The 15,210-nt window shown below is 34.5% G+C and overlaps 1 protein-coding gene across 11 annotated transcripts in view; it reads left to right on the forward strand.

Moving 5' to 3' along the window:
* The window catches only part of CEP350 (centrosomal protein 350), a 192,455-nt gene that overhangs the window by 151,071 nt on the left and 26,174 nt on the right, over positions 1-15,210 (forward strand). For all 11 annotated transcript variants that reach the window (XM_076000426.1, XM_076000425.1, XM_076000432.1 and 8 more), the window contains 7 exons: positions 879-1,039; positions 4,042-4,178; positions 7,548-7,630; positions 9,035-11,016; positions 11,871-12,278; positions 12,385-12,531; positions 14,392-14,514. In XM_076000426.1, the coding sequence (XP_075856541.1) occupies positions 879-1,039; positions 4,042-4,178; positions 7,548-7,630; positions 9,035-11,016; positions 11,871-12,278; positions 12,385-12,531; positions 14,392-14,514 (3,041 nt within the window). The remainder of the gene's footprint in view (positions 1-878; positions 1,040-4,041; positions 4,179-7,547; positions 7,631-9,034; positions 11,017-11,870; positions 12,279-12,384; positions 12,532-14,391; positions 14,515-15,210) is intronic.

Genomic DNA, 15,210 nt, shown 5'->3' on the forward strand with positions numbered 1-15,210 from the left:
TTCGAAAGTGAAAATAAGGCCAAGTGTGGTGGTTCACACCTGTAATCCTAGCACTTTGGCAGACCCAGGCCAGAAAATTGCTTGAGATCAAGAGTTCGAGACTAGCCTGAGCAAGAGCGAGATCCAGTCTTTATAAAATATAGAAAAATTAGCCAGGCATGGTGGCACACACCTATAATCCCAACTACTCAGGAGACTGAGGGCAAGAGCATTGCTTGAGCCAGGAGTTGGAGGTTGCTGTGAGCTGTGATGAGACCACTGCACTCTAACCCAGGCGACAGAGCCAGATCATGCCTCCAAAAAAAAGTGAAAATAAATAGGAGGAACCAAGAAAACAATAATAAAGAGGGATTTATGGGAAAGTAGGGATATAGTTGACTAAATTATAAATCCTTTTCAGAAGCTCAAATGTCTTAATTTTAATTATTAGATTGACTTTATTTAAATTGAGTATTACATTACAGTTTTTCATTAGTAGTTACTGTGTTAATTATTCTTTTTTTTTTTTTTTGAGACAGAGTCTCACTCTGTTGCCCAGGTTAAGTGCCATGGCATCAGCCTAGCTCACAGCAACCTCAAACTCCTGGGCTCAGGCGATCCTCATGCCTCAGCCTCCCGAGTAGTTGGGACTACTACAGGCATGTGCCACCATGCCTGGCTAATTTTTTCTCTATAAGTTGTCCAGATAGTTTCTGTCTATTTATAGTAGAGACAGGGTCTCACTCTTGCTCAGGCTGGTTTTGAACTCCTGACCTTGAGCGATCTGCCCACCTCGGACTCCCAGAGTGCTAGGGTTATAGGTGTGAGCCACCATGCCCGGCCATGTGTTAACTATTCTTAAATTGAAATTAAGTAAAAGAATTTTGTATCTCTTTCAGAAACTACATCTGACCAGAGTGACATTGAAGGTAGGATTAGAGCTCTGAAGGATGAGCTGCGGAAAAGAAAATCTGTTGTGGACCAGTTGAAGAAGGAACAGAAAAAAAGACAAAAGGAAAGACTGAAAGCCCAAGAAGCCAGTCTGATAAAACAATTAGAGGTAGACATAGGAAGAAAAGGGTTTAATATCAAAGCTAATGTATAGGTGAAGCTAAATGTTTTTAATGTTGTTAATAAAGTAATGGGTTAGGATTTTTCATTATTAGTGTGGTGCCACATTTTATCCTAACTTGTAAAAAAAAATGTGAGGTTATCTAAGCAAACTCTTGCTTAAAACATTAAACTAAATATTAAATTTAAATATTAAAATAACAAGTATTAAGATAAATATTAAAATTAGCTGGGCATGGTGGCACGTATCTGTAGTCCAGCTACTCAGGAGGCTGAGATGGGAGGATCGCTTGAGCCCAGAAGTTTGAGGCTGCAGTGTTCTATGATCATGCCTGTGAATAGCCACTATACTCCAGCCTGGGTGATGTAGCGAGACCCCATCTCTGATTAATAAGTAAATATTAAAGTAAAGTATTAAAATAAGTTTTCTAAATAAGAAAGATTAGGCCTATGAAAGAAAGATTGGTATCTATGCCCTCTTAAGCAGAGAACTGAACCATTCAATAAGTAATTCTAGCTTTTGGAGTTGTTACTGCTTTTTCTTTTTTCTTTCTTCTCTTTACTTTTTTTCTTTTTTTTTAATCAGTAGAATGGTGTTTCATGCCACACAACATATTAGTAGAACTCTTTGTACTACTTGGATGGCTCCTAAATGATAACTCTAAACTTGACACTTCTCCCAAGCTCTAGCAGCCTTCCTGATTCTGTCCCAATCTAAAACCTGGTTTTGATATCTTCCTTATTGTTTTCTGGATACACTCAGTCACCAATTCCCATTGAGTCTTCTTTTATAAAGTTCCTTGCTTTTCCCTTTCCATTCCTACTGCCACCAAGCTGGGGCCTTATGACCTCTTGCCTCTATTATATGCATCGTTTCTTAGGCGATCTGCCTCTGGCTGCTTCTCTGTTACACATATTCTGCCAACCTAGTATTCCAAACACACCACATTCATTGTAGAATTGGACTGAATCTCTTATTTATCACAAGAATCCCTTCTTGTGTCATCACCAGAGGTCATTCAGCTTCCACCTGAACACTTCTAGTAATAAGAAATTTAAAATTTTCAAGGCAGTTGCTTTCGTTGTTAGATTCTAGGTGCGCTAAGTATTAGAGAGCTCTTTGTTGTATTTAGCCAAAATTTCTACCCCTTTAATTTCTACCCATTGGTCCTTGCTGCGCGACACCAAACAGATGCTCCTCTTATATTTACTAATTTAATCATCAAAATATTCAAATGCCTATTTATATGCCAGGAAACATAGCTAATTACACATATTTTTCATTTAATTCTCACAATATCGATGTGCAGGTGTTATTATCCCTGTTTTACAGATAAGGAAACTGAGTTTCAGTTGATTATTGATTTATCCAGTGATATACAGCTCATAAGTGCCAAAGCTAGAATTCTAATCTAGTTCTAATTTCCAAGTTCTGTGCCCATACCATTGTATGGCCACAAAGAAAATAAGCCTGTTAATAGACTGGAGAAAATAAACATTTAAACAGATACATATTACAGAGGTGTACCAGAGATTGTAACTTTCACAGATGTTTAGAAGTAGGGATAGTGATTAAGATACAATGACCATACAGGGGAGTTCATGTTGAAAAGTAGTGAGAAACAAACTTTAAAAATAAAGATTGTATTCAGGACCTTAGAAATCAAACTGATGTGTTTTGACTTCATCCTACAGATCAAGTAATGAGGAGCTGTTGAAGTAGAGTATTACTGGAAATAAAGTGCTATTGGAGTGAATAGCATTGCTCAAAAATTTCCCTTAATAGCTATATCAGTCAGAAAGGAGATCTTTAGAGAAGTGCCATAGGATCCATCTGATTCAACATCTATTAAATGGCTTAAATAAAGACAAAAGAAAATTCTTATTTAAGTTTTAAAATTATATGATACAGAAATATATAATACATAGCAGTTCAATTAAAACTCTATAGGATTTTATTTGATCACAGATTTAATAAGTATACTGTACTCATATAAGCATAGTTTCCAGATATAGGTAGTTGCAGTCCTCATATATACCTAGTTAGCTAGACCATCTAGCTGTAGTATATGTTTAGTACCAAGAGTTACTTTATCAAAACATTGAGAATTCACATTAAGATAAAATGGATGATGTGAGTTATGAAAGTAGGGATTTTAGCCCAGATTTTAGGGATCTGTGGCAGTTGACAATTATTCACTCATCCATTTGTTAATTCTGTAAATATATACCTTGATAGCCTACTTTGGGGCAGACATTGTGAATAGGTACTGGACATACAGTGTTAAATATAACAGCACTAGTCTCAAATAGTGAGAGTTGTGAAAGTGGGGGTTTTAGCTCGGAAAACTAAGGAGAGCTGTAACAGACGGAGGGCTCCCCTTAGAATCCGTACAAATTAATATTATAAATTAGTAAAGTTTTGTTTGCAGAATGGGTAATAACCGGACCATGTTTTTGTAATTCTGAGCTATCATACTCCCAACGATATCCTTCACTCTTCAAAATTTGTATCCCTAATTACTTATTACTTAAGAAGTTTACTGTCATTGAAACTCAGAGCAGAATGGCTAAACTTCTTTTTTTTTCCTTGTCTCTTTTTGTTCTCTTTTTAAAATTTTGATTTCATCCCATTTGTGCTGATAAACTTCTTAAAAATGTCATGAAAGTAATAGCACATCCTTTAGAGAATAACAGTTTAATCGGTTAACTTTTTAATGTAATGAGATATGACTTATTATTGCTTCAGAGTATTGAATGTCTATAGATCGAGGTCGTTGTTTCTTAATTGATAATCAGGATTACAATTATACATCTTGCTTATCTAGAGACTATTTTGAGAAGAATATACAAGTAACTTTACTGGGAAGCAGGGAGAGAGATTTTTATATTCAGCTTTACTGTTTGAGTATTTCATCATAAAATATTTTATAATTTTAAATGGTTTTAAAAAATTCTGCCTAGTGACTCGTCTCATTTTTCTGAACTTAGTCATATGATAAATTCATTAAGAAAACTGAAGCCGAGCTTAGCAGAGATTTGGAAACATCACCAACAGCCAAGCCTCAAATTAAAACATTCTCTCCAGCTTCTGAAAAACCCAAGATCAAGCCCCTTCCACTACACAGGTAGAAATTTTTGATAACTGATCTATAGTATGCCTTGTTTGAAGAAAGAATAGGGAAATATTTTTAGTAGAAGTTATCTTTTAAACAACTGTGAATTTGTATTTTTGTTTTCACTAAAGTGTTAGGTATTACAAATATAAATTAAATTTATAATGTACAGATTTAAAAATACATTTTTAATCCTGAAGTCTGCTGGTGGGTGCAATGAAAATAGTACTTTTTAACATTGCTGGTAGTAGCATCATAAGTTGGTGTACACCTTTTGAAAAATAATTTGGCAGTGTTTCAGAAGTCAAAAACAATCTGTAACCTTTGACCCAGTAATCCCATTTCTAAAAATCTAGCTTGAGAAAACATGGAGTACCAAAAATCTCTATTTGCATAAATATGTTTATCATAACAGTCTTTATATTCATAAAACATTGGAAGCAATTTTTATGTCCGGAAATGGGTCAATGGCTTAGTAGATTATGGTTCTATTCAAACAATAGAATATTATGCAGCCAATAAGCAAATACAGAAGATACTAAGTAGCAACATTGGAATATATAATATACTATATTGAAAAGTCAGGTTATAATACTTAAACTAAATCTTGAACAGTGAATAAGTGTTAGGCAAATCAGTATAACTGAGAAATAGGGATCATTTCAGAAAGAAGGGCATTCATGAATGACTAAAAGCAAAAAAGAGATTGGCATATTTTAGAAGCTAACCATACTAGCGTGTTGCTGGAGTTAGCAGAAGAGACTGGAAAAATAAAAGCCAAATTGTGAAAACCTTGTACTCACTAATTCTTAGTAGTTTCTATTTTACCTTTTAGAAGATATGGAGCCTTTGAAGGTTTTAAAAAAAGCATTTTGATATTTTTTTTTTGCTATAAAAGCAATACAGTTAATTTAGCATTACCTGAATTTGAATCCTGGCTCCATTTCTAGCTAGCTCTGTATCCTTGGGAAAGTTATTTAACCTCTCTGTGTTTCAGTTTTTTAACAGGGATTTATATCTCTATTAACCACTTTGGTACTATAGTGCTCACCGGCCAGGAAACCTTGCCCACAGCCAGCACTCATAGTTTGCACGGTAGTCTGTGCTGTGCATTGTCAACGAATCTGTTTCGCTCTTGTGTGATGAGGAAAGCTTTAAAGCACTGAAAGCTTGTTTTACTTTACAGGCAGCTTTACTTGTAATGTAAATCAGAATAGGTAACATACACATATAACATATACATTTTTATTATGTTATTTTTAAATGTTCACAATTTTGTTTTGATAAATGAAAAGTCAATTCAAAATTATAGTTTTATTTCATTCATATCATAAAGAAATAAGGCAAGTTTTTGAATGTTACGATAAATTTTATTCTTTGGTATGATAAATTTCAAAGCATGGGGCTACATATAGGCCAACATTACATTGTTTATAATAGTATCTAGTACTATGACTTTTATTATTTTTTGAGCATACAATACATTTTCTTAATGGATTTTTCCTTTTTGTTTAATCACTATTTTCTGATGCAGTACAAGGGTTGTATTGCCTCGATTCGGAGTACTGTTGTAGAAGTTTTGTTATTAACGCTAAACTCAACACTTGGCTGTGCGCCTTCATGTCATGGCTGTTGGCTGAAATCAACGCTAGGCTGTGCATGGTCATCTGTGGCTATCAACTATAGTTGACGCTCGTACCGAAGTGGTTAAACAGGGATAATAATAATAATACCTAATTAATATACTTGTTATGAGGGTTAAGAGACTTAGAACAGGGCCTAGCACACAGTAAGCATTGTGGATTAGCTGCTATTAGTGTCATTATTATTATATCTAGGGAAGCAATAGAAAGAAAAAAGTTTAAATCATGTCATACCAACTATCACAAAATAGCAAATATCAACAATAGATATATTTCCTTCTGGGATTGTTTATGCTTTGATTTTGTGTGTATTTTTTATATATACATTTTTTCATTATATAAATAAACTGTAAATTTTATTTTAATTCCTACATAATATACTATTGGATGGCTTAATAGTTTTTTCAGTTGAGCTGCTGAAGGATTTAACCAGAGAGTGACCCAGTAAGATTTGTGTTTACAGAGATCTTCCTGACCAAAACATGGAGGAAAAATAGAAAAGAGTAAGCTCAGAAGCAGGAAGAAAAGTAGTCTAAGCCAGTTCTCAAATAAACAGCAGTAATAAGAATATAAAATAGGAGATATAGTTTAGGAATATTTAAGAAGTGGACTTGACTAGTTAAGGTGCTAGATGGGGAAGGAGGACAGACCAGGATGACTCTCAGGCCTCTGTTAGGTAGTAGATTGAGTCAAGGTTTCATTAACCTAAATGGAAAAGTGGGTGGTTTTTTGTGGAAAGCTTATGTCTTTGGTTTTAAATGTTAATTTTGAGATGTCTATAGTTTATCCAAGTGGAGTTATCCAGGAATGTTTTCAGGGTTAGAAACAGGGAGAGATGATCAACATATATTAGTGGTTGAAGCCATAAACATCATTCAGAGAAGGTATGCACTCAGAATAAATGGGAGCCATGTACTAAATATAATAAAATAGCAACATTTAAGGGCATTATGATAAGGTAGGAAGTGGAAGCCAAATATTATGACTTAACAAATGAAGTGGAATTAAATAGAGACAGTGAAAATAATAAAGGAAAAAAATAAAGACAGTGAATGTATCCTTTTCTGTTAACTATAAAGAATTAGAGAGGACAATAGCATGAGGTGGAGGAATGAGGAATTGACGGGAAAAGGGAACATGTGATTTGAGGCTTGAGACTTACTGATATGCTGAGGGGGGGAAATCTTTAGATGGAAGGCTAAAGATTATAGGAAAAAGAATGGATAATGAGAAGTGTACCATCCATGAGGCTGTGGAAATGTATGGGATCTGGGGCAGAAGGAGGTTTAGCAATTAGCTTTTCTTTGCTTTTCCTTTTTTATCTCCCTGTTAGGAAGGTAGAACAGTTAGCTTTGCACCAGTAAGAGAGACATGTTTTCCTCCCTGCAGACAGGAAGCAAGACAGTTGGGATGACTGTCAAGGTAGATAAATTTGTAGGTAGAAAGATTGAAGGTAAGAAGAAAGTTCATGCCAGATGGCCTCTTTTTTTCATTAAAGGAAGCAAGATCATTTACTAAGAGTGATGAGGGCTAGAAGTAGGCTTAATGAATGAAGGTAGCAAAGGTTGAAATACCTCCTGTGGTGAAGAAAGAAGTAGTTGTTTACAGAAAGAGGGATCTTCAGAAAAAAAAAAAAAAAAAAAAAAGAAGTAGTTGTCTAAGAATGTCTGCTTTTTGTTACCAGTTATTATATTAATAGTGATATGTTTATTTCTGCTCATTAATTTTTTCACTTTAGATCTGAAACGGCAAAAAATTGGAAATCACTAGCAGAGTCAGAACGTTCCAGAGGATCCCTGGAGTCTATTGCTGAATATGTTGGTATGTAACTAGAAAAAATAATTAAGTTGTATCTGCATAGTCTAAGGATTTGTACAAAGGCCTACAAAATTCTACCTCTACAGCTTTTTTATTAAAAAGTGAATTTCTTAAATAGATTATTTAACATTTTTAAGTTACTTTTATATTATAAAATGCTTTTTTGGTTATGTGTAAGTTATGTTGAATCAGTTTTTTTTTTTTTTTTTTTTTTTGAGACAGAGTCTCGCTTTGTTGCCCAGGCTAGAGTGAGTGCCGTGGCGTCAGCCTAGCTCACAGCAACCTCAAACTCCTGGGCTCGAGTGATCCTGCTGCCTCAGCCTCCCGGGTAGCTGGGACTACAGGCATGCGCCACCATGCCCGGCTAATTTTTTTTTTTATATATATATATCAGTTGGCCAATTAATTTCTTTCTATTTATAGTAGAGACGGGGTCTCGCTCAGGCTGGTTTTGAACTCCTGACCTTGAGCGATCCGCCCGCCTCGGCCTCCCAAGAGCTAGGATTACAGGCGTGAGCCACAGCGCCCGGCCAGAATCAGTTTTTAATTGTCCCAAATTTTATGATAAAAACCAAAGCATGAAGATTAAATGGATGAGTATATTATCAGCATCTATAAATTCCCCCATAATCAGATTTCATATCTGATTATGTATGATAATAGCCTATATTATTACTCAGGGTAAATAGTTATGTACTGTACTTTTTTTTTCAGTTTAACCAAAGATAAGAATTATTGAAAGTAAAATATAATTCAGTGAGGAAATGAAACTGTTGGGGCATGAAAAGGACTCCCTAGCATCAATGGCAAAATAGAGATTTGAATTTAAAACTTTTAATTCTTGGTTTGTTAGCTCATTATATCATATTTGCTTTCTTCTCATTTTGAAAATTTAGTTCTTAAAGTACTATATTTGCAGAAACAGTTGATCTTTTTTCTTTTTTCTTTTTTTTCTTTTTTTTTTGTACATTCAAGAGCTTAGTTGAAGGTCCCAGTAAAATTAATTCTTTTAGAAGTATATATAGAAGTATATTTGTTCCTCCCTCCTTGGTTTTCTCTTTGAAGAATGTATGTACTATCATACAATTCTGTTTTTGCATGATTGGAGAATGATCATGCAAAGTAATGGCTCCATAAACTTAGATCCATTTTTCTTCACTTTATAGTTAACACTTGAAAAATTATTCCAAACTTTAAATTTTTCAGTAATTTTAAATGTTCTGTTTATTGTCAGTACAATACATTCTCTTAAAAGAAAAACTTACCTTATATGGTAACTAAAACAGGTCATATTTATAGACCAGAGTTTTTCTTCACTAAAATTTGGCTTTTATTTAAACTTGGGTCCTCAAAACTGAAAGATTGTGATTAAATAATTTTGATGTGGTGATTTTTTTTTTCTTTAAGATGCTTCATTGTCAGGTTCTGAGAAATCAGTATCAGAAAGATCTTTACCTGCATATGCAAAGAAAGTGATTGAATGGGATAGTCGAACCGAAGATTTTCAGATCCCATCTCCAATTGTCAGAGCATCAAGGCAAACCAGGGCAGAATCTGGAGATTCTCTAGAAAATATACCTTCCTTACCTCTTCTCAAAGAATTAAATGTCCCTAATAGAATTCTTGAGGTTTCTGAAGCCAAGGTTGAAGAATCTAGTAAAAAATCAGAAATACAAGAAGTAGAAAATGCAAAATTAGAGGAGAATGAGATTGAAAATGCTTGTTCTAAACAAAGGGTATCTCATGTCTTACTGAAACTAGACCTGGAACAGGGAGATTCATCTGAAATTCTTTCAAAGAAAGATCTTCCCTTAGACTCTGTAAATGTTCAGAAAGACTTAATTAGATTAACCATTGAAAACCTTCACAAAAAAGAGGTAATGTTGAAAGAGAGACTGTCAGATCAAGATATGGATCATAGTCCAGACATCCAATCAGGAAAAGACATTGATGAGCAAAAGAACAAAAAGGAAGGGGACTTGTCTTGGTCAAACCATCTTTTTGCTTCTAAAGAATCATACTCTGAAGATTTTGAAGTGTCTTCATTCAAGAAAGAAATTTCAGCTGAACTGGAAAAAGATGACTTTGAGGTGTCATCTTTGTTGTCACTCAGGAAAGACTCTCAGTCTTGCAGAGATAAGTCACAACCAACGAAGAGCTCTAGAAGTAGAGCCACTAGCTTTGGTAGTGATGATGAAATCAGTGAGTGCCTAGGCGAGAAAAGCCTTTCCATTCGTAGCAGTGTCCACTCTGAAAGGCTATTAGAACTCAAGTCCCCTACAGAGCTTATGAAAAGCAAGGAGCGCAGTGATGTGGAGCATGAACAAGGAGTTACTGAATCCCTTTCCTTGCCATCAGTTTGTGCTGCTGATGAATTACTTGATTTCCACATTGGTGATAGGGTGTTGATTGGCAATGTTCAGCCAGGAATTCTTCGATTCAAAGGTGAGACTGGTTTTGCTAAAGGATTTTGGGCTGGAGTAGAGTTGGATAAACCTGAAGGAAATAACAATGGAACATATGATGGCATTGTATATTTTGAGTGCAAAGAAAAGCATGGCATTTTTGCTCCTCCTCAAAAAATATCTCATATTCCTGAAAACTTTGATGACTATATAGACATAAATGAAGGTGAAGATTGTTATTCAGATGAACAATATCAATACTATAATCAAGAGCAAAAAGATACAGAGGGTCCAAAAGATAGAGAAAAAGATGCAATTGAATATTTTTATGAAAAATCTCTACCTAATATGCATGATATAGAAGCCTCTGTTGATAGAGATAGAAGCCTTAAAATAGAAAAAGACAATATACAGGACATTTCTGGGGTACTTGAAGCCCATGTTCACCAGCAATCTTCAGTGAATTCACTGATTTCTTCAAAGGAAAACTCTGTTTCTGATGCCACAGAGAAAGTTTCCATTGCTGCAGAAGATAATACTTTAGACAACACCTTTACTGAAGAATTGAAGAAGCAACAGCAATTTATAGAAAAGGCAGAGAACCTATATTCTGAAGTTTCAGAGAAGCTTTCTACCCCACTTCTGGACCTTTTATCAAGAGAAAAAACACAACTGGAAGCCCAGCAGAGGTCATCACTTAATGAGGAAAAAAAGTCAAAGCAACAGCTGGAAACAGTCAGCTTACTGACAGACAGTTTACTAAAAGTCTTTGTGAAGGATGCAGTCAACCAGCTACAACAAATAAGAAAAGCTAGGAATGAGAAAATCCAACTTAGCAATCAGGAGCTTCTTGATGATGACCAAAAGAAAGTACCACCCCAAAATCTTGAGGAACAGTCACCAAGTGTTCAAAGTTGCTTCTTAAAGTCTGAATTGGAAGATGAAAAAGAAGAGATTTCCTCTCCGGATATGTGTCCCAGACCTGTAAGTATTTTGTCTAGAAAAAGTGTCAATTTACCTTGCCTGGGTAGTGCATTTTCATTCTGTGGCTCCTGATAGGTTTGTTTTTTTGTTTTTTTCCTGATATGTTATTTATTAGATAAAGATCACTATACTAGCTTTTAAAGGCCTTGTAGCTATTTTTCTGTCTGAAGTGTAATTGTCCTCTATTATGTCACGAGTAGTCTTATGGAGACTGAAACATCCATTTAAACTGCTGAGTTGACAACCCTTGCATGCTGTCCACAGATTAGACTCCCTTCCAGATACATTGGACAAATTTATTCCAAGGAGCTTTCCAAAGGTTCACACCCAGTTTTTTCTTGCCTATGAAATTGTTTGATCCATATGTACTTAGTCATGGTTGCCCTGTAGAGAGTGCCAGTTGTGATGCTGATTCTGGTAAAACTGAAATATATCCATTATGACATATACTTAGACCTTCAACTTGTTTAGGTGGCCCATGGACAACAGAACAAAAAGTAATGATTTTGAGTAACTTGAGCCAGATAATCACCAAAGGTGAGAAATTTCATATCACAAAGACCTTTAGAAACAGAATAATGATAATACAAAAAGCAAAAAAAAAACCAAAAACCAAAAAACCCTAATCAGTAAACACTTTATAAAAATTCAGTTATAAGGCTTATATAAGCAGAACAGGATAATTTTTTTTCTTAAATTGTTCATTAGTAGCCACCATATTGTTTTATTTTGCTTATTTATAGAGAAATATTAAATATATAAATAATACACTTACTTTGTGTTTAAAAGAAAAAGATGTTAAGTGATCTGAGATCACTGAATGGTTCTCTATTGGAATGGTTCCATTTTTATAGGAAAGCCCAGTATTTGGTGCCAGTGGGCAAGAAGAGCTTGCTAAAAGACTTGCTGAACTTGAGCTCAGCCGGGAGTTCCTAAGTGCATTAGGAGATGATCAAGACTGGTTTGATGAAGACTTTGGTTTGAGCTCTTCTCACAAGATCCAAAAAAATAAGGCAGAAGAAACAATTGTACCTCTAATGGCTGAACGTAAAAGAGTACCCCAACAGCCTTGTGAAACATTATTGGCAGTCCCACACACTGCAGAGGAAGTAGAGATTCTTGTACATAATGCAGCAGAAGAACTTTGGAAATGGAAAGAATTAGGCCATGATCTTCATCGCATCACTATTCCTACAAAACTGCTTGGCTGTGCCAATAAGGATCTAGATCTAGAAAGCACGAGTAAAAGGGTCTACAAACAGGTATGTAACATGGAAGGATAATTTTAATTTTTTAACTTTCTCTCATTGTCTGAAATTTAGATTCTTAGCCATTTTGTTTTGTTTTGTTTTGTTTTTCTCTATCAAGGCTGTTTTTGATTTAACAAAAGAGATTTTTGAGGAAATATTTGCTGAGGATCCCAACTTAAGTCAACCTGTGTGGATGAAGCCATGTAGAATCAACTCTAGTTATTTCCGACGAGTGAAAAATCCAAATAACCTTGATGAAATCAAGGTAAACTACAAACTGCATAGTATCTTCTTTTTGAACTTTGTATTTATTTGCAGAGATCTATAAATGTTGTAAAAGCAGGTACTCTTTTGTATTGTTTATGTTCTCAGGGCCTGTCCTGTAGTGGGTATTCAATAAATATTTGTTGATTCACTGAATCCATGAAAACAATGCAGGGATGGGAGTGAAAGGGAACCCTGAATCCTCAAGTTTGTGGGGAAAAAAATATGACTTTTACTAGTCATTTCCTATATTATGCATAATTTATAGTATTTAAGAAAAATTAAGAAATACCCATAATTTCAAGAAATTATGGCAACTCATATGAGTTTTAGGTGAGGTTTGTTGTTTTCTTTTTTGAATTTAGAGGTAGGTATAATGTTCTAGAAGTACATAATGAAAACATGTCATATGTATATCTTTCAGCATACCAGTTCTGGACACATAGGTGTTACCTTTCCATCTTTGATTTTGGTGGTTTCAAATTGGTAATTTGTTTTTGAAATATGTAGGATTATAATATGATATATTAAAATATTTATTTTGTTATCTGAGAAAACTTTGTCCAGAAGCTATAAGGACTGAAACTTTAAAGTCACATTGGTGGCAATCTGTTCTGCCTAGTCACAGGTTTCTTTAATTCAGCAAAGTTTGTATTTCCAAATCAGTGATTCTCAAACTTTAATATGAATGTGAATCATCTGGGGATCTTGTTTAAATGGAGGTTCTTATTTAGTAGGTCTGGAGTAGGAGCTGACATTCTACATTTCTAACAAGCTGTCAGGTGATGCTAATGCTGCTGGTCCCAGGATTTATCTGAGTAGCAAGGCTTTAAAATTGTGTTTTACAAACTTATTTGATCACAGAAAGCATTTAAAAATATTTTATACTGACAGAACACCAACAGATAGTTATGAGATGTAATGTATGCTTACCTCAGAGATCAGCAGACTATGGCCACAGGCCAGCCCACTGCCTGTTTTTATAAATAAAATTTTGTTGGACCACAGCCACACCCATTAGTTTACATATTATCTGTGTCTACTTTCCTGTTACAATAGTGGAGGTAAACAGTTGACAAAGACCACATGGCCCATAAAACCTCTAAAATATATACAATTTCACTCTTTATAGAAAAAGTTTGCCATCCCCTGGCTTAGATTAAAGTAAGTAGCTTTTTCAGAACACACTTGTGTATTCCATTGCTTCCACCCTTACATAGTTGATAAATCCTTGAATGGGTCTATGTGTGTCTGTGTGTAGGCAGGGAGTAGTGAAGTTTGAGAGTACATTGGTACTTTGAGAGACTTCTCAAGATGATTGTGATTCATAAATGTGTCCCTTTCCCCATTAAGAACATTGCTTTTTTTTAATCAAACAGCCATAAAAAGTAATAAAAGAAGTTATTTGTTAATACAAGGAACAAATAAGTTGAAATTAGATAATATAGTATATACCAGCAGTCATCAAACTGCATGCATCAATATAGCATATAATACATGCTGCCCATGTATTTCAACATTGAAATAGCATTTTGTAAAAGTTTTTCTGAAGGTGATAGTCAAATCTTGTTAGCAGTAAAATTATCATGCTTCTCACACTGAAGTGTAGGTTTTTTAAATTTAATATATTTGAATCTTGGTGCTTCAAAGTAAACTCAACAAAGCTCTGTACTTTTCTCAAATGGCATTGTTCCCAAAAATTTCTTGGGATTTTTCAGATTCAGAGATTTTAAATGATTAAAGTCTTGAGCATTCCCTTCAAATTGCTAAGTGGAACCATAAGTGGAAGAAATTTGTGTGATCTTTTATTATATTCTTAGCATAAATCTGTTTATTTCATTTATTTGTCTTATTTCCACAGAACTTCATCACAATTGAAGTACTCAAGTTGTTCAGTCTTAAAAAGGAGGCAAACCACAAAACAGATTGGCAGAAAATGATGAAATTTGGAAGAAAGAAAAGAGACCGAGTAGATCATATCCTGGTTAGTGTAAACAACCAAAGGATTTTTATTTTGATCATATCTTCTAAAGTCAGAATATAGATAGATTATAAAAGGAAAAAGGATATAATTAATCTTAAATCTATTATATTAAAATCTTAAAGTCTTCATTTGCTGCATTTCTACTTCTGTTTTTTTCTGAGAAAATTGTTTCCTTTTGTACTCAAGATGAACATTTAACTTCATGAACAGTATTTTGTGGAGAACTTGAGAAATAAAAATTTGAGCGAAAGCAAATTTAAAAGTAAGTGAATTGAAAAGAGACCAGTGTCAGCCAGGCATGGTGGCTTATGTCTGTAGTCCCAGTTACTTGGGAGTCTGAGGTAGAAGGATCACTGGAGCACAGGAATTCGAGGCTGTAGTGAGCTATGTTCGTGCCACTGCACTGCAACCTGGGTAACAGTGAGACCCTTTCTTATTAAAAAAAAAAAAAAAAAGAAAGAAAAGAAAAGAGACCAATGTGGATTCTGGAGCCAGCCTGCCAGAGTTTAAATCCCTGTTCTGCCACTTACTTGGTATGTAATCTTGGAAAAATTTATCTAACCTTTTTGTGCCTCATTTCCCTATCACAAAATGAAGATGACAATAATGGCAACTGCCTGATAAAATTATTAAGAGAATTATGTGATTATTTATACATGTATAAAGCAGTTAGAACAGTTCCCTGTCCATAATTCA

The sequence above is a fragment of the Microcebus murinus genome, chromosome 2 (assembly GCF_040939455.1).
Source record: "Microcebus murinus isolate Inina chromosome 2, M.murinus_Inina_mat1.0, whole genome shotgun sequence".
NCBI lineage: Eukaryota > Metazoa > Chordata > Mammalia > Primates > Cheirogaleidae > Microcebus > Microcebus murinus.